At 36.7% G+C, this 24,610-nt stretch overlaps 1 protein-coding gene across 5 annotated transcripts in view; it reads left to right on the top strand.

The window, feature by feature from the left end:
• GRIA2 (glutamate ionotropic receptor AMPA type subunit 2) overlaps positions 1-24,610 on the top strand; it is a 178,705-nt gene that overhangs the window by 85,667 nt on the left and 68,428 nt on the right. For all 5 annotated transcript variants that reach the window (XM_006078205.4, XM_025267968.3, XM_025267967.3 and 2 more), the window contains exons 4-6: positions 13,870-14,066; positions 19,168-19,221; positions 24,032-24,193. In XM_006078205.4, the coding sequence (XP_006078267.1) occupies positions 13,870-14,066; positions 19,168-19,221; positions 24,032-24,193 (413 nt within the window). The remainder of the gene's footprint in view (positions 1-13,869; positions 14,067-19,167; positions 19,222-24,031; positions 24,194-24,610) is intronic.

Raw genomic sequence — 24,610 nt, forward strand, 5'->3', positions numbered from 1 at the left:
CACACCCTCCTCTAGGGGATCTTCCCAATCCAGGGATCGAACTTCTGTCTTCTCCATTGCAGGCAGATTGTTTACTGCTGAGCCACCGGGGAAGCCATAGTCCAAGGGTAACTTGGCTTAACTATGCTCTGAAAATGAAATGCAATTTGAACTAGGAAGCATATTTAGAATAAAATAAACTAAAACATTGTGGATGTACAATTTATAGAAATAGATTGTGTTCACATAATGCCTGTATGTTCTGTTGTAATGTGAAAAGCCCTTTCTGATATCAGCAGCTCAGACCTTAAGAAGACTATATTTCCAGTCCAAGGTGAGTGAAGTGACTCCTTGGAAACTAGTTTAAGTAAGATTTGAGTAAATATGCAAATAAGAACATCTAAAAAATGTATAAGTATTACATATTGCCCCATGCAAAAGTTTGAACAGGCAAGGATGGTTGTTATTAACCTTGCTTTGTAATGAGATTCCTAAATCTTAGAGACATTGAAAGACTTTTTCATGATTCATTCATGTATGGTTCAGCTGAACTCAAGTCTTTTGATACCAAAGCTTTGTCATAAGTCTCTGTGGTTACTTATGAGGAGATGGTTTGGATTAGCATGCCAATTAGAGTCTAGGCTCATTATGCTAGTTTTTATTTTGGGGGTGAGAGCATTTGCTTTGTGTTTCCCACATCATTTATCCTGAAGTTTGGTATTAGCAGACCTGATTAACCTTACATGTCATTGAATTCTATTGCTAACCATTCCTGGGTCTGTGATTCAGCTTCAATGGGCCTGTGTACTTCCTAAAATAGTATGAACGCTTTGTGTACATGGTCATAGGTGATTTTTCTCAAAAGAGTATCCACCACCAAACTTGGAAGTACTGAGGACCACCGTTGCCAAAATACCAGCCTGTTCAGGGAGCAGCGTGCTTTAAAGGTTCAAGGGAAAAACCAGAAGCTTATTCCTACCAGGAGAAGGCACCTTGCTTTCTTGCAAAGACAGCGGAGCCGGGAGCCAGCCACTAGCCCTTCTCCAGGATCAGTTTGCAGACATTGACTGCAGCAATCAGAGGCTGGTGTCAGGTTCTCTGTCCTGGTCTCCAGTCCTGAGAGTGAGAACACTCTGTGGGAAAGTCAGTCATCACCATACAAACTGAGCAAGTTTCTTCCTGCTTTGAGAAGGGAGAGCTTTGCTCTACCCATGGGGAGTGAAAAACTGAAACACAGAACTGCTTAGAGTAAATGCAGATTCCAGTGTGTTGGATTGCTCTGAAGTATCCTTCTTTTTCATGGAATAAAGGGCTTAGCATCTTGCCCTCTGCTGACTCTTTCACTCTTGACCCCTCTTCTAGGATTTCTACCATCTAAATGACTTTTACTTCTAGCCACTCTTCTGTGTCCTTGTCAAGTCTCCAGGCTCATGTGCTCATCCTTCCATTTCTGTACTTGTTTCTCTTCCATCCATTTTCCATAAAGGAGCCAGAAACTTTGAATGCTTTTATTAATTTCTTTAAATTTAGTCATTGCTTTATATTGGGGTATAGTTGATTTACAATATTGTGTTAATTTCAGGTGTACAGCAAAGTTCAGTTATATGTATACATATATCCACTCTTTCAGACTTTTTTCCCACATAGAATGTTACAGGATATTGAATCGAGTTCCCTGTGCTACACAGTAGGTCCTTGTTGTTTATCTATTCTATATGTACTAGTGTGTGGATATTAATCCCAAGCTTCTAATTTATATTTCATTCTGTTTACCCTTTGGTAATCATAAGTTTGTTTTCTGTGTCTGTGAGTCTGGTTCATTTGTTCATTTTCAAATGAACTCTGTAAACAAGTTCATTTGTGTCATTTTTTTTAGATTCCGCATATAAGTGATATCATATGATATTTGTCTGACTTATTTCACTTAATATGACAATCTCTAGGTCCATCCATGTTGCTGCAAATGGCATTATTTAATTTTTTGATGACTGAATATATTTCATTGTATATATATGTATATATACACCACATCTTTATCCATTTTTCTATAGATGGACATTTAGGTAGTTTTCATATCATGGCTATCGTAAATAGTGCTGCAATGAACATCAGGGTCCATCTTTTTGAATAATGGTTTTCCCTGAATATTTGCCCAGGAGTGGCTTCTCAGCTGGCTCAGTGGTAAAGAACCCACCTGCCAATGCAGGAGACACAAGAAACGTAGGTTCAGTCCCTGGGTTTGGGAAGATCCCCTGGAGTAGGAAATGGCAACACACTTCAGTATTGTTGCCTGGAAAATTCCACAAGGATCCTGGTGGGTTACTGTCAATGGGGTTGCAAATAGTCTGACACGACTAACGACTGAGCACAGCACATGCCCAGGAGTGGGATTGCTGGATCATATCGTAGCTCTATTTTTTGACTGTTTTATGTGCTTTTCTGGCCACATTGCTGAATATACTCCAATGACTCTTCATTATAATGAAGATAAAGTTAAAAATTACTAACATGACTTTAGGGTCTTATTAGTATTTGGTTCCTGCCTATTTATACTATGGTCTTGCTCATCTACCAAGCTAAACCCATTTCACTAACATTCTTTCACTTTCTCAGATGTACCAAACTCTTTCACCTCAAATCTCTGCACATTCTTGTAAAAATTCTGCTTAGGTCTCAGGTTATATAACATTCCCACAGAGATGCATTTAATATTGTTATCTTCTCTCAAAGTAATCTCTTTTTTTCCTATAGTACTTATCACAATATGTAATTAATATTGATGTTCATTCTTTCACCCAAGAATTAAGCTTCTAGTCTGTTCTAGGAACTGTTTAATCATACAGATTTTAATCTCTTTGTTTAAGATCTGGCTATATGCCCAGGAAGCCAATGCCCTGGCAGTAACCACTACACTTAACTGTATGTACAGTGCTTAAGATAATGCTGGAACAGAGTTGATAGTCAATAAATGGGGTTAATAAATGAATGAGTTGAACATCTGTGTGTTTTGAGATGATATTAGAACCTGAATCCTGCTTGCTAAATCAAAGGATCAGAGATGAATTCTCCTTTTTGATGAGGTGGAAGGTGGCATTTTATCTTTAGGGACACACTTCACCCTCTCTACGGCGCCCTCTAGTTGACACTGAACTTTTGAGATAATTCAAGGAGACAACAGCTGATATAAATAGAAAAAGAGAAACTCTAGTATTTGAAGAGAGAAGAAAGACAAGCTCTGGGAAATAAAGGATCAGATGATGAGGATAGACTTATGTACTTGTGAAAAGAACCTGAGACATTTAAATGATTTTATTAACACTTTTGAAATATTAAATGAAATTGAAATGAGATAATCTCCAATCATTAAATTATACAAATTGATTTGAGTTCAAGTGTAGCCATAGAGAGGTCACCGTTAGAGTGATATTATTAAGTAGTTGTATATTAAAGTCAAAATTGACTTTCTGGATACATTTTCAAGTTATTTTCAAATGGATACTTATGTTTTAATATGGAGTATTACACTGGCCTTTTATGTGAATCTGTTTTCAGAGATAAATGTGTAAGACTCAAAATACTGGCAAAAGACTTGTCCTTCGTGTAAGGTTTTACTTGTCTTATAGAAATGGGATGCTTGCTCTCTGATTTTTCCTTATTAATGACAACTGTTATAACTTTGCTGTTGTATCACATTTTAAAATGTTTATTTATACATTTATTTCATGTTATGTTCCCTCGCCCCACCAGTTGTAGACAAAGGAAGACAAAGATGCTTCCTGATCTTTGTGCAGATCTTTGACTATTTCAGGTTTACTTGTGATTGGGGTGCCATGTGACCCCTTAGAACTGCTGGAATCTTCTCTTATCCAAGCTATGTGGCAGCAGCCTGGAACTCCCTGTTTACCCGAGCATCCTTCCTAAAGCTCCAGAAAGAGTAGCTAGATGGATCTTCAACATATTTGAGCTGTAGGGTAATGGGGTTACCTATATTAATGCATTCAATGTAGGTTTTTCTTTGGATACATATATATTAAATATGAACCAGAACGTGCTCAAAATGTGGTTTTTATTTATTGGGTTAGTGTTGATAAAATAAGGTAATACATTGCTGTAGACAGTAGGTAAAACCAGAACTAATGATTTATAACTTGGTTTTAATTTTGAACCATACTGTTTTTCCCTGAAAGAAAGGCACATGGATTCCAGTTCTAAAAAGGCACTATGCATAGAATAAAAATGCTTCCAAATTATAAATTTCTTTTACCATGTTCCTGAGAAAGTCAGAGAGGGAAATATATGCTAATCTAATCTGGTCTAGGCATGCTGCTTTGATTTAGTGATCATAAATATTAATTTCTGTGCCTGAAAGATGAATAAGGGCAGTGAATTTTAAATGCAACAAAGAAAATATTTTTAAGAAAAAAGACATGGTCTGAATGAAATAGAACTATTTGCAGTAGTCATTTTTAATTCCACCCATAAATGTGAAAACTCAGATATTTAAGGGGCTTCCTAGGTGTCATGACTGGTAAAGAACCCGCTTGCCAATGCAGGAGACATAAGAGACATAGGTTCGAACCCTGGGTTGGGAAGATTCCCTGGAGAAGGAAACGGTAACCCACTTCAGTCTTCTTTCCTGGAGAATCCCGTTGACAGAGGAACCTGGCAGGCTACAGTCCATAGGGTCTCACAGAATCAGACACAACTGAAGTGACTCAGCATGCACGCAAGACATTTAGACTTCACTTGTTCAGGGACTGTAGGTTTTTCTATAACTTTGTCACAGTATTATGAACACTAGCTCAAGATGAGACTGTTAACTGCTTCTAGTAACACTTGGAGAGAATATTTAGGGAGATTGTCAGCTTATGAACAGGTTATACAGCTATAACTAATCCAGCAACAGTTAAGTACATGAAGAAATAATACAGTAAAGAAATAAGTAACAGTACTTTAGCCATTCTTTTTCTGTACAGAAATCTGAGCATTTAGTAGAGTATAGAACTTTATTTTAGAGTTCTATAATATTCTTGAGGTTTTTCAGAATATATTTTAAGTACATTTATTAGCTAGAAAAGTTAATTTTCCAGATTTTTTTTTCTATTTGTAGATGAACAATTGTGTATCTCAAATTTTCTTTGTCCTAAGCAATGAAATAATTAGAAATTAAGCCAGGATTTATATATCCTGATTTAGTGGTACAAATGCTGGTCGAATAACCAGCTACTAAAAGTTTTAAACAAACCAATATTTATATAGAATTCCCATTGTTCATACAAGTTTATATTCTGAATTAAGGGATGAATGTATTTATAAAGATACTTTTAGGCTAGTTTGTGTGGAATGGAAAGAGGTAATACTTCCTCCCCTAATTAGACTATGTTACCAAGACACTAAATGCATTAATTTGTGTTTCATATGAATAATTTAGTTTCACCATATTATTTGTGATATGCATAGTCAGTGATTTAAAAAAATTTTTTAAATTATCTATTAATTTTCTATAACCAAACATAATACTAAACTCTTAGTTTTAGGAAAAGGGCAGACCACATTGAGAAAATACTTGAGTCAGTTCAGTTCAGTTCACTTCACTTCAGTCACAGTCATGTCCGACTATTTGCGACCCCATGAATTGCAGGCCTCCTGGTCCATCACCAACTCCCAGAGTTCACCCAGACTCAAGTCCATCAGGTCAGTGATGCCATCCAGCCATCTCATCCTCTGTCGTCCCCTTCTCCTCCTGCCCCCAATCCCTCCCAGCATCAGAGTCTTTTCCAATGAGTCAACTCTTCGCATGAGGTGGCCAAAGTACTGGAGTTTCAGCTTTAGCATCATTCCTTCCAAAGAAATCCCAGGGCTGATCTCCTTCAGAATGGACTGGTTGGATCTCCTTGCAGTCCAAGGGACTCTCAAGCGTCTTCTCCAACACTACAGTTCAAAAGCAGCAATTCTTCGGCACTCAGCTTTCTTCACAGTCCGACTCTCACATCCATATATGACCACTGGAAAAACCATAGCCTTGACTATACAGACCTTTGTTGGCAAAGTAATGTCTCTGCTTTTGAATATGCTATCTAGGTTGGTCATAACTTTCCTTCCAAGGATGAAGTGTCTTTTAATTTTATGGCTGCAGTCACCATCTGCAGTAATTTTGGAGCCCAAGAAAATAAAGTCTGACAGTTTCCACTGTTTCCCCATCTATTTCCCATGAAGTGATGGGACCAGATGCCATGATCTTCATTTTCTGAATGTTGAGCTTTAAGCCAACTTTTTCACTCTCTACTTTCACTTTCATCAAGAGGCTTTTTAGTTCCTCTTCACTTTGTGCCATAAGGGTGGTGTCATCGGCATGTCTGAGGTTATTGATATTTCTCCTGGCAATCTTGATTCCAGCTTGTGCCTCTTCCAGCCCAGCGTTTCTCATGATGTACTCTGCATAGAAGTTAAATAAGCAGGGTGACAATATACAGCCTTGACGTACTCCTTTTCCTATTTGGAACCAGTTTGTTGTTCTGTATCCAGTTCTAACTGTTGCTTCCTGACCTGCATATAGGTTTCTCAAGAGGCAGAATGACTAGACCATTCAGGTATGACCTAAATCATATCCCTTATGATTACACAGTGGAAGTGAGAAATAGATTTAAGGGACTAGATCTGATAGATACAGTGCCTGATGAGAGTCAGTTATTATTACTAAAAAAACAACTCTGAAATACGGATTAATAAGGCCGGGACATCAGCCTTTCAAAATATGAGACAGATCAGCCCACAGTTTGTGAATTATTTCTGTCTGTTCTTAGGAGATGATTGAATATTCTTCCATGTCTTCTGATGAAACTAAATTCATTTCTGATGTTGTACCATCTGGGCAGTTTAGCATCAATAAATGGATATATTTTGGGGGGTTTTAGAGGTTACAGAATATTAATTCTGAGAGTTTTAATAACAGAATCCGCAACAACTGTGTTATTTTTGATACATTAAATGGATGAGTTTGATTCAGCCATTTCTTTAAATACATCTTTATTGATTTTATATATCATCTCCATATTTTGGACAAGGTGATCTGACAGTAAATGTTAGGTTTAGAAATATCATTCAAGATTCATTTATATATTGGCATTTACATTTAAAATGTCTTGTTATATATGTTGGTTGATAGGTGTGTGGGCATGTTTAGTTGCTGTTATGGGCATCTCTTTGCAACCCTTCAGACTGTAGCCTACCAGGCTCCACTGCCCATGGGATTCTCCAGGCAAGAATACTGGAGTGGGTTGACATTTCCTCTTCCAAGGGATCTTCCTGGCCCAGGGATCAAAACCACATCTCTTGTGTCTCTTGCATTGGCTGGGGCTTCTTTACCACTGAGCCACCAGGGAAGCCTCATGGTGGATAGGACAGAATATTAAGAATATAACCACTTGAAATTATAATTTAGTATGTGGTAAACTTCATAATAAATGAAAACAACGTGAAGTAATTTATTGCCTAGAAGAAAGGAAGCTCATGTATAAGTGCTATATGACAATCTATAACATAGATCACCACCCATGATATAATTATTTAAGGTGTGCAAAAAGAGAATTTTTATCTGTGCATGTATATAATAGCTTCAAATACTAAGTATAAAAAGGCAAAATAATGTATTTAAAGAGAGGTCTTGGGTTATGTGGGTTTCATATTTTTCTTTTTGGAGTATAGTTGTTTTACAATGTTGTGTCAGTTTCTGCTGTGCAGCAAAGTAAATCAGCTTTACAGTCACATACATTCCCTCTTCTTTTGGATTTCCTTCCCATTTAGGTCATCACAGAGGCTGTCAAACAGAGTGAAGTAAGTCAGAAAGAGGAAAACAAATATTGTTTATTAATGCCTGTGGAATCTATAAAAATGGTATAGATGATCTTACTTGCAAAGCAGAAATAGAGACATAGATGTAGAGAACAAACATATGTATACTAAGGGAAAAAAGGGGGATATGAAATGAATAGGGAGACTGGGATTGGCACATATACACTATTGATATTATGTATAAAATAGATAACTGAAGGGCACCTACTGTATAGTACAGGGAACTTACTCAGTGCTCTGTGGTGACCTGAATGGGAAGAAAGTCCAAAAGGAAAGAAATATACGTATGTGTGGGCTTCCCTGGTGGCTCGATGGTAAAGAACCAGCCTGAAATGCAGGAGATGCAAGTTTGATCCATGGGTCTAGAAGATCCCCTGGAGGAGGGCAGGGCAAGCCACTCCGGTATTCTTGCCTGGAGAATTCAATGGACTGAGGAGCCTGGTAGGCTGCATGCAGTCCATGGGGTCGCTAAGAGTCGGACATGACTGAGCGACTTCACTTTCACTTTTCACTTTTCACTTTCACGCATTGGAGAAGGAAATGGCAACCCACTCCAGTGTTCTTGCCTGGAGAATCCCAGGGACGGTGGAGCCTGGTGGGCTGCCATCTATGGGGTCGCACAGAGTTGGACACTACTGAAGCGACTTAGCAGCAGCAGCAGCAGCAGAGGAGCCTAGAGAGCTACAGTCCATAGGGTCACAAAGAGTCAGACAGTACTGGAGTGACTTAGTGCATACACATGCATATGTTATGTAAAACTGATACGTAGTTTTTAAAGAGGTGACAAAGCAGAGTCACATCATGATTGGAATGTGAAAAGGTAGGACCTTGACAGTGGAAAAAGTTTAGAAAATTAGCTTTTTTTTTTCCTACTAGAAAAGAAAACTGAATGAACTTAATAACTATTTTCAAGCACATTAATAGCTATCGAATTGATTCTGATGACCAACCGTGGGTACTGTCCTCACTGATGATGAAAATCAAGAAAAGGACTTGAATCCTGGAAGGACTGTGTCTCTTGTGCTTTCTGCATTGGCAGGTGATTCTTTACTACTGTGCCATCTGGGAAAGCTGGCTATTTATTTACAGTGAATGGAAATCATAGGTGATCCCTGAATTTTTCAAAAGAAATCTTCATTAATATATTTTTTACAAACAGGCATGTAGTCCCTGTTTAAATTATCCCTTGAGAAAATCTTGTTTAATTTTGTTTTTATTGTTGTTACAAGACCAAATGGAGGAAACTGACTTTGTTGTTTTGCCGCAAAACTCCACACAATTCATTTTAAGTTTAATTTATGATCCTACTTTTCAGTTTGAAATGGAAGTAAATTATTTTTAATTTTCATTAAGAAATATTTTAAATAAAAATAAGGACAGAATAATATGGAGACCCTCCAGGACCCTTAAGCCAACTTTATTAATGACTGATAAGAGGAATGTCATTTTATCTCTGTCCTTCTGCCCCTCACCATTATTTTCAAGCAGATACATCACATCCTGTTATTTCATCTGTAAATATTTCAGTTTGTATTTTGAAAGAATAATTCTCTTGGTTTAAATATAGCCACAGTATTATTATCATATATAGGCAAGTTAACATTAATTTGTTTCTAACATCATCTGCTTTTTTCACAATTTGAATCAGGATAAAAATGAGCCCCATATATCCAGTTGGTTAACATATATCTTAAGCCTTTTATAAGGTGATATAGAGTTTCCCACAGTCTGTCAGTCAGTTCAGTCGCTCAGTCATGTCCCACTCTTTGCGACCCCATGAACTACAGCATGACAGCCTTCCCTGTCCTTCACCGTCTCCAGGTGCTTTCTCAAACACATGTCAGTTGAGTTGGTGATGCCAGCTCATTCTCTGTCGTCCCTTCTCCTCCTGCTTTCAATTATTCCCAGCATCAGGGTCTTACAATGAGCCAGTTCTTCACATGAGGTGGCTAAAGCATTGGAGCTTCAGCTTCAGCATCAGTCCTTCCAATGAATATTCAGGACTGATTTCCTTTAGGATTGACTGGTGTGATCTTGCAGTCCAAGGGGCTTTCAAGAGTCTTCTTCAACACCACAGTTTCAAAAGCATCAATTCTTCAGTGCTCAGCTTTCTTTATGTCCAAATCTCACATCCATGCATGACTACTGGAACAATCATAGCTTTGACTATACTTACCTCTGTCAGAAAACTAATGTCTCTGCTTTTTAATATGCTGTCTAGCTTTGCCATAGCTTTTCTTCCAAGAAGCAAGTGTGTTTTAGTTTCATGGCTGCAGTCACCATCTGCAGTGATTTTGGAGCCCAAGAAAATAAAGTCTCTCACTGTTTCCATTGAAACCCCCATCTATTTGCCATGAAGTGATGGGACAGGATGCCATGACCTTAGTTTTTTGAATGTTGAGTTTTAAGGCAACACTTTCACTCTCCTCTTTCACTTTCATCAAAAGTCTCTTTAGTTTCTCTTTGCTTTCTGCCATAGTGTGGTGTCATCTGCATATCTGAGGTTATTGATATTTCTCCCAGCAATCTTGATTCCAGCTTGTGCTTCATCTAGCCTGGCATTTTGTATAATGTGCTTGCATATAAGTTAAATATGCAGGGTGGCAATATACAGCCTTGGCATACTCTTTTCCCAGTTTGGAACCCAGTCCATTGTCCCATGCCTGGTTCTAATTGTTGTTTCTTGACCTGCATATGGGTATCTCAGGAGACAGGTAAGATCTGATATTCCCATCTGTTGAAGAATTTTCCACAGTTTGTTGTGATCCACACAATCAAAGCTTTAGAGTAGTCAATGAAGTGTGAAAGTGAAAGTTGCTAAGTCCTGTCTGTCTCTTTGCAACCCCATGGACTATACAATCCATGGAATTCTCTAAGACAGAATACCAGAGTGGGTAGCCTTTCCCTTCTCCAGGGGATCTTCCCAACCCAGGAATCAAACCCAGGTTTCCCACATTGTAGGCAGATTCTTTACCAGCTGAGCCACAAGCGAAGCCCAAGAATACTGGAGTGGATAGCCTATTCCTTCTCTAGCGGATCTTCCCCTCCCAGGAATTGAACTAAGATCTCCTGCTTTGCAAGCAGATTCTTTACCAACTGAGCTATCAGGGAAGCCCCAGTGAAGCAGAAGTAGATGTTTTTTCTGTAATTCTGTTATTTTTCCCATGATCCAGTGGATATTGGCAATTTGATCTCTGGTTTCTCTGCCTTTTCTAAATCCAGCTTGAGCATCTGGAAGCTCCCAGTTCATGTACTGTTGAAGCCCAGCTTGCAGAATTTTGAGCATTACTTTGTTAGTGTGTGAGATGAGTGCAATTTTGTGGTAGTTTAAACATTCTTTGGCATTGCCTTTCTTTGGAATTGGAATGAAAACTGACCTTTTTCCAGTCCTGTGGCCACTGCCGAATTTTCCAAATTTGCTGGCATATTGCAAAATATGTGTGCAGCCCTTTCACAGCATCATCTTTTAGGATTTGAAATAGCTCAGCTGCAATTCCATCACCTCCACTAGCTTTGTTCATAGTTATGCTTCCTAAGGTCCACTTGACGTTGCACTCCAGGATGTCTGGCTCTAGGTGAGTGAACACACCATCATGATTATCTGGGTCATTAAGACCCTTTTTGTATAGTTTTTCTGTGTATTCTTCCCCTCTCTTCTTACTATCTTCTGCTTCTCTTAGGTCCATAATGTTTCTGTCCTTTATTGTCCCCATCTTTGCATGAAATGTTCCCTTGGTATCTCTAATTTTCTTGAAAAGATTCCCACAGTTTGGAATTTGATGATTGCATCACTGTGGCATTTAACACATTGCCTATATTCTTCATAAAATGATAATTAGATCTAGATGCTTGTTGAGGTTCACATTAGCTTTTTTGGCGTGAATACTGCATAGGTGATGTTGAGTATCCCCATTTGAAAGGTAACTTCTGGCCATCTTCTCTCTCTTTTTGTGTTGTTAGCATTAGTTAACCATTGTTGTCTTGATTCATTAATTCACTTGGTGTTGCAAGACTGGTTATAATTCTGAATCTGTATTATTTCATCATTTATTAGCTGGAGTTTTTTCCAAAAAGAAAAACCTCCCTTAATTATCACACTGAGTAGAGTTCATATAGGAAAGGCAGGAAAAAAGCTTGTTTATTTTCCTTTATTGACCAGTTTTCAAAATAATTACTTGACTCCTATCAAAAAGCCATCAAATGGCATCTTTCAAAAGCAATCACATGTTTCTATTAACTGTCATTGCTAATTTATGGATTTAAAAATGTATATATTTAAGTCTTTTGTAGATATTATTCTTACTGATGTTCACATTTCCTCATCTTTATTTAAAGTGATTCTTCTCAAATTGGTTTCTGAGTCTTTGACCCAGTGCTGATAGTTTTGCAGAGTTTCCTTGCTTTATGGTGTAACAAGATGTTCTAGATCTTTCTTAAATATCCTTGGCCAGTATAGAACCAGTAAAAACTTTAACAATATTTTCCAGGATCAGGTAATTTTCAACAAGATTTAGAATGCACATATTGTTTTGTTGTGGTAAGTAGATTTACATAAAGTTCAGTACATGAATAAAGCTTTTAGTCATGTGATTAAATTGGGTAAGTCCCACATTCTATGAATAAAAGAGGATCAATAGTCTTGTCTGTCTGGAATAAGGAAGATGATATGAGGAGACCTGAATTCTTTTTGGAGCCTTGATTAAGCTCTTTGTAGAAGTGCTGAATTTGTGTTGGCTATGAAGAGTTGAAATAACATGAAAGACACATTTATATACTGGTTTTACAAATGTTAAATGGCAGAATTAACTTTAAGAAAGACGTTCCCAAAGTGTTCCTCCTCCAAATTCTACATATGAGGTAATGTGTGAACAACTAAAAATAAAAATACCATTTTCTAAGTTGTATGAAGCTATAAGCGGTTACTACTAGCAGAGTGGTCTCACATTTGGGAAGTTGAGTAAATGTAACTAATAAGTGCAAGAAAGCTGGCTGCCCATCTGCTTAAGAGGTGAACATGTAATTTCTGCATCATTAGTCCCAATAACACACACACACAAAATGATATAACAGAAGGCTGAGGAAGAAAATAACAACTGCTAACTGGAAAACGATAGGAGGAAATAGAGCCTCAGAGATGATTGGCTTTTAGGGTCATAGAGACCCACATAGACTAATCTCACTGAAAACAGACTCAGACTCTTCAGGATAATAATGTGAAATAGAGTGTAATAGATAAACAAATATTACTTTTACATTCTGTACAAGACAGAATGGAATGTCTTTTTATTTTGTTAAAGCCAGAGATAGAGTCTTCCCCAGTCCCAGTGGTCAAGACTTCGCCTTCCAATGCAGGGAATGTGGGTTCAGTACGTGGTCAGGGAGCTAAGATTACACATGCCTTGAAGCCAAAAAAAAAAAAAACAAAACAAAACAAAAAAAAACAAACAATATAAACAACAGAAGCAATACTGTAACTAATTAAATAAAGACTTTAGAAATGGTCTACATTAAAAAAAAAAAAAAAAACTTAAAGCAAAAACAAGTAACCCAACAACAACAACAAAGAAAACAGAGATAGGGAATTCCCAGGCAGTCCAGTTGTTGGGACTGGGTGCTTTTACAGACTGCCAAGGGTGCAGGTTCAAACCCTCCTAGGAGTACTAAGATCTCACATGCTGCTCAGTTTGGCCAAAATAAGACAAAACCCCAAAGTACTAAAAAAAAAAAAAAAAATCACACTTTGGTACTATTCAGAGGAAGACAGTTGAGAAAAGGGGGCTGAAAGAAAGGGGTGTGGTTTTTCCTCAAGATATGATTCTTTTCATCAAAACAATGGCAGTTAGAAGAAAGAGCTGTTGATGTAAAGTGGAATTAAGTGGATGTTGATAAGGATTTTAGCTGTAGCTTTTTAGAGGTGTCAGTATCCCCTTAATTGCACAAAAATATCAGCCTTCAAAATATATTTGCTGTCAGTTTCCCAGCGCAGTTCTGCATTTTTCCAGCCTCCTCATCAGGCCCCATGTCTCTCTGCCTTCCTAGGCTTATCCACCCTGCAGGCCGTGCTGGATTCTGCCGCCGAGAAGAAGTGGCAAGTGACTGCCATCAATGTGGGGAACATTAACAACGACAAGAAAGATGAGACCTACCGCTCCCTCTTCCAGGATCTGGAGCTAAAAAAGGAGCGGCGTGTCATCCTGGACTGTGAGCGGGACAAAGTCAACGACATCGTAGACCAGGTTCGCTCCTCTGTTTCCTAAGGCACCAAATTTAGAGGCTGTGTGCAGTGTCAGCGTTTGCACAGTGTGTGTGTGAGGTGCTGGTGCAGCAGTTTTTGACAGTTTAGGGAGGATACAGCACAGATCATCAGTTAGATTATCTCTGGCTTCAGTGAGCAATAACAGGGGGTCCCCAACAACGCAGACACATCACACTAATCATTACATATATTCAATACATGATTCCTGGCTCATGTTGTGTACGATAATTGTTGTCCTAAACTTCAGTATTTTGAAATGGAAATTTAAAATCCAATTCCTTTGACCCTTTAGAGATAAAGAAATAGACACATATTAAGTGAAAATAAGCTTGAGTCCCGAGGGAAAAGTAAGTAATATATGAATTCTTTGGCAAGACATGAAGGATCAAACATTTAGGGTAATACAATGTGGTGTGCTAAACCTGGATTTTTGTCTGAGTGGGTTTAGGTCTTCAGAAAGGGCGGGTGTTTATTTTTCCAAGAAGAAATTTTTTCCTCCTAGTAGGTAGGTTTTGTGTCACTTATGAAACTATTAATCTATGAAAATAAAATACATAGGAGAGATATACTTCATCCTTTCTGTTTGAGAAGTAAACTAGATGTATTAATTTGCAATATTTTAAAGAATAACATGATACCAGAGATATAGATGTTTTATCTGTGCTCTTCACATGATTTTTCTTTCAAAATTTAAGATCTTTCAGAATACGACAGCCATGTAGTGATATTCAAGGGATAGAAATAAAGTCATTTATGTTATACAGATGGGGAATGACCAGGGGTGGTGGTGAAAAGCATCAGGATTTACTGACTGAAGTCTCCTCCACAGGGATCTGCTTCTTTTTCAACTGAAAATGTATACTTATATTTTCCTTAGAATAATGCTATACATAAATGAATATATATAAAATTATTCCTTGGAATAATATAGGATTGGAAATAAAATATGCAGTTTATTATACATTTATTGTCTCTCTAGGCTTTGAAGAGAAAATTAGATTCATTAATTCGTATAACACAAAGCATTTTGCAAATGCAAATGTTGATGAAACCTTAATTGATATAAAATAATACAAGGCCTAAGATATACAAAATAGGTTTTTCATGAAATATTGAATAAGTGAAAAAAACTAGCTTGTTATGAGGAAGAACAAAATGTTGTATGCCAGAGAAGTGAACATATCAGTAGAAAAGTCCTAATCTTATCTCAGGATGTGAAACTGGGATTGTTTTTAACCTGAAGGCCTCTTGTTCAAATGTGACCTCAACAACTCATTTGAATTTCAGAAGAGATTCTCATTAAAACTGAATTTTAATAATAGTCATTAGTCTTTGGTTTTAAAAATTTATGTATTCATGACTCATCATAATACAGGTTGGTGAAAGCCTATAAGAAAATATTTTTTTCAAAACCAGAAAAGAGAAACTATGAGAGCAACTGGGAATATAGAGAATGGATCTTCTTAAAATTTATTTTATTGAAGTATCAGATCAGATCAGATCAGTGGCTCAGGTGTGTCCGACTCTTTGCGACCCCATGAATCGCAGCACACCAGGCCTCCCTGTCCATCACCAACTCCCGGAGTTCACTGAGACTCACGTCGTTGAGTCAGTGATGCCATCCAGCCATCTCATCCTCTGTCGTCCCCTTCTCCTGCCCCCAATCCCTCCCAGCATCAGAGTCTTTTCCAATGAGTCAACTCTTCGCATGAGGTGGCCAAAGTACTGGAGTTTCAGCTTTAGCATCATTCCTTCCAAAGAAATCCCAGGGCTGATCTCCTTCAGAATAGTTGATTTAAAATGTTAGTTGGTTTCTCTTATACAGCAAAGTGATTCAGTTATATATATCTATATCTATCTATCTATCTATCTGTATATATATATTGGAGAAGGTGATGGCACCCCACTCCAGCGCCCTTGCCTGGAAAATCCCATGGACGGAGGAGCCTGGTGGGCTGCAGTCTATGGGGTCGCTAAGAGTCAGACATGACTGAGCGACTTCACTTTCACTTTTCACTTTCATGCACTGGAGAAGGAAATGGCAACCCACTCCAGTGTTCTTGCCTGGAGAATCCCAGGGATGGGGAAGCCTGGTGGGCTGCCATCTATGGGGTTGCACAGAGTCGGACATGACTGAAGTGACTTAGCAGCAGCAGCATATATATATATATATATATATATATATATATACACACATTCTTTCTCATATTCTTTTCCATGATGGTTTATCAAAGAATATTGAATAGAGTTCTCTGTGCTATACAGTAGGACTTTGTTATTTATCCATTCTATATACGATAGCTTGAATTTGCTAATCCCCAAATCCCAGTCCTTCACTCCCCCACCTCTCCATCTTGGCAACCACAAATCTGTTCTCTATGTCTGTGAGTCCATTTCTGTTTCATAGGTAAGTTCCTTTGAATCATATTTTAGATCCCACATGTAAATAATATCATATGGTATTTGTCTTTAGCTTATTTCATTTAGTATGATAATCTCTAGATCCATCAGTGTTGCTGCAAATGACGTTTCTCCATGGAATGCAATGTTTTGAAACAAATAATACATGCTTGTGATTAAATAAACGTCCATACGGACATCCATTCAAAATGTACACAGTATCTTGGGCATATATTTTATTTGAATGTACAGTGTGCCTGTGTGCATTTATTGACAGTATATGTGTCTGGAATGAGGGATACAGAGAAAGGAAAGAAAGCCTAGATTGCACCTCATGAATTCACTGTTTAGAGGGGAATGAAAGTGTGCACACATAATCAATGCTGCAGTATTGCAGGTTATAATGCAATGTGGTCTAAGAGCATGGAGGAGGAAGTATCTGTCTTAACAGGAGTTGGAAGATTTATGAAAGGTTCACACACGGGTACCACTTGGCTGGCTGGCTTGTGTTCAAGCCTTCACATGTTTGTTCAATAAATTTCTCTCAGCATCTAATGTTTGCCAGACAGGCACTGCAGTAGATCCAAAAACATAATGTTAAACAGACTGGCTTGCCCCATCAAGGTGAACAGTCATGATGTTTTACAGTCCAATAAATATGCAACTATAATAATGCTGTATACTATTAAGGAACAGAACAGGATATTATGAGAAAAAAAAAGTTGAACACAAAAGTAATTTCAATTGAGAGATCATTGAAGGCCTTTGTTGAATAGAGTTTACTTGGCAAAATGTAGGTCTGTGGTACATTTAAAGAAAAGGAAACACTATTTGCTTATTTCCTCTGTCAAGAGAATGGAGATGAGATAAAACTTTATATTCTTAATAGCTTAAATTAGTTAGAAATAGAATTAAACAATGTTAGTCTTGAGTACTTTATCACTTAATAAAATCTTAGAAATACCTATTTCTAGCTGTGATTAGGTGAGAAAAGGACTCAGACATCAAAAGCATTTAGAAATTAACAAACTTACTGTTGGCTCCATAAAACAGAAATATGATTGTATGACTGATACTAATTCTTAGGCAGAAGTAGGGCTAGATCATTTTCATACTTCTTCTTTCTGTCAATGAACACACAAGTCAAGGACTTCTACCTCTGGTAGCACCATTTATACTGTGATTTTTCTTAATTCCTGGAAGGAAGACATGCATGATTGATACAGTAGGATGACCAGTAAGGACAGTCAATAGATGCCAGTAAGAAATATGAGACATGACCATCTGAATTCAGCTTATGTTAATTAAAGTGCATTTCATTTAGGAGGATATCTTTTCTTCAAAATCCTACCTTCAATACAAAGTGTTCTTTTTCTGGGAAAAGGCAATTTGGTTGTGTAACATAAAAATAAGTTACAAAATAATATAAGCCCAATCTCCCTTTCAAATAGCAACCACTTAGAAGCAAAGTCTGCCATATGGGGGAGTGGTGAAATATGGTGGAATGCTTCTAGGGTTTGGCCCTCCACTTATTTTTTGATGGGGTTCAATCCCTGGGTTGGGAAGGCCCCCTGGAGAAGGGAAAGGCTACTCACTCCAGTATTCTAGCCTGGAGAATTCCATGCACCGTATAGTCCATGGAGTCGCAAAGACTCAGAGAAGACTGAGTGACTTTCACCTGCTCTTTGAGCACCTGACTTTGTCTGGGATGAGGAAGTGAATTCAGGAAGGGAATCTTCTAGGAGATAGGGATTTAGGTTGGGATTCACTGTGCCTCAAGAGACAAAGAGCATGGTGGTGGGGGAACTTTCCAAGCAGAGTAAATGGGATCTATGAAAGCCCCGAGGGTGATGGAAAGAAACCTTTTATGCACAAAGAAACTGAAAGAAGACTAACTCTAGTTAGAGAGGAAAAAGGTGGACCTGGATTTTGCTACATTTGAAGGATTTTGATCATTTTGCTAAAAGCAAAGAGAAGCCCCCAAATAGTTTAATAAGGAACTGAGCTAATGTTTTCCAATTTTTATTAGCATGTGATGCTTTCCATAGCTGTGACTATTTCCTTAAAAATAGAAATTACAGTTGAGTATCTAAGTACCACTCTACAGCATGGCTATTTCACCCACTTTTCTTTATAAGTGATTTAGATCAGTGAGGGGTCCAGTTGATTCAGTAATGTCCTGAATTGTTGTGAGCATTACCGACAATAGCTTGCTCCATTCGGTGTTTATCTCGCCATTGATTTTTGACTTGGATTTGTGGAGAAAAATTTGCTTCCCTGATATTTTGCTGCTTCAAACTGGGAATAACAATATTCATTGTAACTAGGCTACAATTATTTCAAGATTCTTAAGATTGGAGTATTATTTTACAGTCCTCTGTTAGAATTCTGTCATATACTTCTTAATATTCTTTTAAAATTCATGTACTATTATAAAATACATATGTACTTTTTTTTTAGTTGTTGGCTTCTTGAAATGGTAAAATGTATAAAGCACTGAAATGTATGGTTACTTTTTTCTGAGAGAAATAGTCTCTGAATTTGATAATCATGTTTTATCAAATATGACTCTTTGTAGATGATCAATAAACATAGTAAATAATTTTTTTTTAATTTTCTGAATCAAGTCATAAGTAATTTTACATTTGCATTACTTACATTTGTTTTTTTATCTTTGTCAGGTTATTACCATTGGAAAACATGTTAAAGGGTACCATTACATCATTGCAAATCTGGTAGGTGAATTAATGAAAGATATTATTTTAATAGAGATGCCTATAAATTAAAAACAATCAATGACCAGGATTTATCAATGGTATTTTTAAAAACATATTTTGATTACATTGGTCAGTTAGAAGTGGTGATGTTTTTCTGAATTTGTTATTTTTTAGATTTACTTTCCACTTTATATTTCCTAATCACTTTCCTATTATTATAAATGATGTGAGAAATGATAGAACAATATTTGACAAGCTTATGCTTTGTGTTACAAGGCATATGCTTTGTGTTAACTGACGGAAAATTTTCGAAAAGATAAAATTTTATTGTCCAAGTTTCCTCTTGTTTCTGTCACTATAATTTATAAATGTCACCCTTTACCCATTTCTTTAAAGTTCTTTGTGTGTGTGTATATATATATACTGTAAATGCACATTTGTGAGACTGTGTCTTAGTGCAAAAGAAAACCTGGAAATATCTAGAATATTGATATGTTATACATTATTTATTTCTGATTTCCTACTTGCCGTATAAGCAACACAATGAGAAAAATGAATTACTACAGTTGATTACTTTTTCTTTGAGATTCCTCTAAAATTAAGATTATACTGAAACACATGTGTGTATTGCTCAGTTGTGTCTCTTTGCGACCCTATGGACTATAACGCACCAGGCTCCTCTGTCCATGGGATTTCTCAGGCAAGAATACAGGAGTGGGTTTCCATTTCCTCCTCCAGGGGATCTTCCCAACCCGAGGAGGATCAGACCTGCATTTCCTGTGTTAGCAGGCGGATTCTTTACCACTGAATCACCTGAGAAGCCCCTGTATTGAAACATCCCAGTAGTTAATTGCATCTCCCTTTCTTCAGTATAATCAAAGTCAATTTAGAATTATCACTAGATGTTTCCATTTTTCAAAGCAATTTTTAAATCAGCAATAAAATGAGCTCCAGTTTTTAGTGTTCCAAAGGTTTACAGTCTTTATCAAATGTGACTCTGTGTAATTGAGGGCTGCCTCTCCCCAACCTGAGAAAAAACGCGATTAGAAGAGGGATAAAAGAAGAGAATGAGAATGTATTATCCACAGCCTTATAGGACTCTGAGGTTTCCTATTTATACAAATGAAGATCTGTGTCATGGCTTCTGGGATATTAGATTTTTATATCACAAGACATTACTTCTAGTAGTCATGGAGAGATTGAAAAAGCCCACAACTTTACAAGTGATAGATATTGTTTTCAGCATTGATAAAGAATATTAAACCCCAGACATACATGCTATTGGAGAAAGCTGGTTGTTCAATATAAAATTTCTGTTTGGCAATGAAATAGCTACTCTAAAAATTCCTTAGAACTTACTTACCAGTTGGCTTATGGACCCTAAATGACTCCTGACTAGAGAAGCAAGAGTTAAAATAAATGCAGCTCTGTAATCAGTCTTTCCAGAACTGTTCTGTGCAAGGAACAGTCTGGACAGCCAGTCCCCATGTGAATTGTGCCATTTGATGAGCAGCATAGAGCTACACTGAAAGCTGTGAGCTTTAAAAATGTCCAGATGGAGAAGTTATATTGGAACATGGAGAAATAATGGCAGAAGGAGGTCCATCAATTTGAGAGTTGATATGAAAAAGGAAATATGTGTTTGAATGACCAAAGTAAAAAGAGTCAAAAATAAAAGCAACTTCTTGCTGCTGTCATGCTTCTAGGGAAAAGTCTACCTAATATTTTATCTGAATTCAAGGGGTGTTTTTTCTTTTCTAAATACTTTGTATCCTCACCATGTGGAACTTCTGGTGAATCAGTAGATTCAAAGAATCTGTAGAGTGCTGCAGTTTCTGAGAATTTCTAGGGCACTTGAAAATTTCCCTGACATTTAAAATTGAAGAATGTCATCCAAACTTGAAGGGCTTTCATTTTCTAAACTCTTGATTGGACTTGCACACTTTCTCTGCCCAGTGGGTAATGAGTGTAAGAGGAAGTGGTTGTAATAGATAGAAAAATCCTCAGATATTATTGTTGGCTCATTTCTTCAGGAATTGATGAAAGCTTGATTAACCTCCCCAACAGGCTGTGGTTCAGTTCCTGATATGTCATTAAAAGGGATAAAGTGATAAAGAAGTGGTCATAGGGAATGCAATTTTCCTTTCTTCAGCCCATATACAGATTAAAACCCTTGCCATCCACCCACTTGACTCTGTCTACAATGAGGCTCACTCATCAACCAGCCCCACTTGGGCACATACAAATTTCAAGAATCATTTCAGCATCTTCCTCTTAGACTGCCAAGCATTACTAGGCATTTGAGAAAAATATTTGCCATGAAGGACACAGTACAAACAAACAAGTAAAGAGAAATAGGGCAGTCAGGAATCAGAATAATGCTTCAAATTTTAACAATATGTGCAGGGAAAGAGGAGAAAATGTTATCCATAAAGAAAAAAAAAGGATGCTAAAAAAAAGGAACAAGAAAGAGCTCTGAGAAGCTCTGGGAAATTAACTTTTTTTTTTTTCTTTTCTAAAATCACATGTAAATTGAGTAACTTGGAAGGTAAATTTGAGAAAAATCTTTCAAATTATGTAGCAAAATGACAATATAATATAAAAATGGTGTATGTGGAGAAGACTGAGGGACTGAGATGTTTAATCTAAGAGTTACTTCTTAATAATAAACTTTGTAGGGACACAAATAGTGAAAAAAAAGGAGAAGGAAATTATCAAAGAAATGTTCAGAAAAATTCCTGGTATTGAATGACACACAACTGCCTATTGGATACACACAATAATGAAAGACAAAAGGTTTCGTATTTTAAACAAAATAGCATCATGAAATTTCAGAGATAAATAATAGATCTTAAAGGTTTTGACAAGTGGGGGCCAGGGAGGAGTATGAAACAGGTCACATGCAAAAAATGATTCAAAATAATGATATTGTAATTTTTAAGAAAAAGCAAAAGTCTCTGGAACAATGCCTTCAGATTATGAGGATTTCAATTTAAAATTGAAATTTTCATCTGGGACGACCCAGAGGGATGGTACGGGGAGGGAGGAGGGTTCAGGATGGGGAACATGTGTATACCTGTGGCAGATTCATGTTGATATATGGCAAAACCAATACAATATTGTAAAGTTAAAAAATAAAATAAAATTTAAGATAATTTAAAAAAGTGAAAAAAAAATTGAAATTTTAAGTTTTGACCAGACAAAATACTGGTCAATTGTCAGAGCAAAATAAAGATCTTTATAGGCATTCAATGTCTCCAAAAATGTACCTCCATGCATCTCAGAGGACTTCTGCGGACTCTAGCAGAAGGAAGGGGTAAAACAGGAGAGAAAAGTGATACAGAGAATCTGCTCCGAAAAGTGGGGAGGGGCATTTCAGGGGTAAGATGGCAGAGCAAATAGAAAGAGGAACCAATCAGGTTGCAGCATTAAGGAGGAAGGCTCCAGGTCACAGGGAAAATAGATTATGTGCAATGTTTGAATATTTTATTTGAAAAAAGCTTTACTTGTATAAACATGAAATTTTTTTTTTGTGGAGCAACTGGAAAAAATTAAGGATAAATACAGAGAAAGTTCTAGTAATGAGAAAAATGCAGATATCATTAACATTAGAAGGAAATATTATTTAAGAAGGAAAATGAAATCCTAGCACATTGTTTGGCTTTACTCTAAATGACAGAATTTTAAATGTGAAAACGGTGAACATGAAAATGGGACAAGAGATAGATGGTTTGGTTATGAGACTTACTCATCTAGCACAAGTATAAACTCATAAGAAAACTTAGCATGGTTAAGTTAGGAAAAAAAAGAGCAAAAATGTTTCATGCAGAAATATGGAGGCAAATACATGAAAAACAAAAATTACTGAAATTGATTGTTTTGAAGAGCTTAACTAACACGTGTGTGGGGCAGAACAGAAAATCAATGATTTTTGTTATATTTTCCTTTATTTGAATTATTTTGATAAAAAGAAAAACAAAAACATAATTCACTAACAAAATATAGATAATTATCCTCCACACAAATAATATTAAACTTTATTTTTAATATCAGCAACAAAGAAAAGACTCTCTTACATTTTAGAGTCAAAATATTTTCACTTCTTTTGCACAATGATGTGGAATAGTATATAAAGTGAAAATATTTGTAATAGTGACTTTAAAATTGTGATTTAATCATTCAGAGAATGTGCTCCCAAACTGAGGTACAATTTAAATCGGCACAGTATTTGAAGTTGTTGGCAACACCATACGATAGTTTTCGTGATGACTGAATTCATCCTGATAATACAGTAGAAGTGAATTTTTTAAAATTAAATACATTTTATAAAAACTAAGTTTCATGCTTAATTGTTCTCAAATAATGACAAACCATTTGGAACCTTTCCTTCTCTTTTAAAGGGTTTTATATTATCTGAGAGAATGAACAATTTAAATAGAAATAACCATCTCACAGTGTTGTAGCTCTTGAAGAACTGGCTTAATGTTTGAATATCTGGTGGTGCTCTGTTGTAGATATAATAAATAAAACTCCATTCTTCTCCTTAGATAAGGATAAATAAGACTCCATTTCAATAATCTGGAGAACTTTTATGTAAGTAGGACCAGTAGACAATCATTGATTAAGGACAACGATAACCAAGATGATGCTAAGTGCTGAAGAAGAATATTGGCTGATAAAATGCATGAAACATTTACTGTAGGCTTTTTATATCTCTTTGGTATTCTTTGAAATTTGCAGAACCACAGTGTATAGAATTATTTGGTAAATGTCAAAGTTCTGTGTGGTTCTTAATAAAAAATATGACATAAATGTGTTTTCTGCCCAGGGATTTACTGATGGGGACCTATTAAAAATTCAGTTTGGAGGAGCAAATGTCTCTGGATTTCAGATAGTGGACTATGATGATTCTCTGGTATCTAAGTTTATAGAAAGATGGTCAACACTGGAAGAAAAAGAATACCCTGGAGCACACACGACTACAATTAAGGTACATGTCTATCAGGATCTGCTTCCACCTCCATCTCCACCTCCACCTCCTTTCCCACTTCCATCCCAACCTCTGCCTCCACTTCTGTCTCCACCTCCACCTCCACCTCCGTCTCTGTCTCTGACTAACTTCTGGTGATTAGCCTGTTCTCTGGGATGTCTTATAAAGAAGAAAAAATTTGTTAGAATAATTAACAAAATTGCCTTATGCAATCAAAGAATCTTTGAATGCTCTGTGGGTCTGGGCACATTTAAGTCTTTACTTGTTTATTCAATGTATTGTATTGTGTGTACACATACAGGCCTATATTTACCTCCAAATATGAATATTTCTGCTGTTGATAGGAAGGTTTTTATTTTTCTTCTGTTGGTCACCTTATTGAGAGCAGAGATAAGAGTAAAACCTAAGGGAGAGTGC

The sequence above is a fragment of the Bubalus bubalis genome, chromosome 17 (genome assembly GCF_019923935.1).
Source record: "Bubalus bubalis isolate 160015118507 breed Murrah chromosome 17, NDDB_SH_1, whole genome shotgun sequence".
Classification (NCBI taxonomy): domain Eukaryota; kingdom Metazoa; phylum Chordata; class Mammalia; order Artiodactyla; family Bovidae; genus Bubalus; species Bubalus bubalis.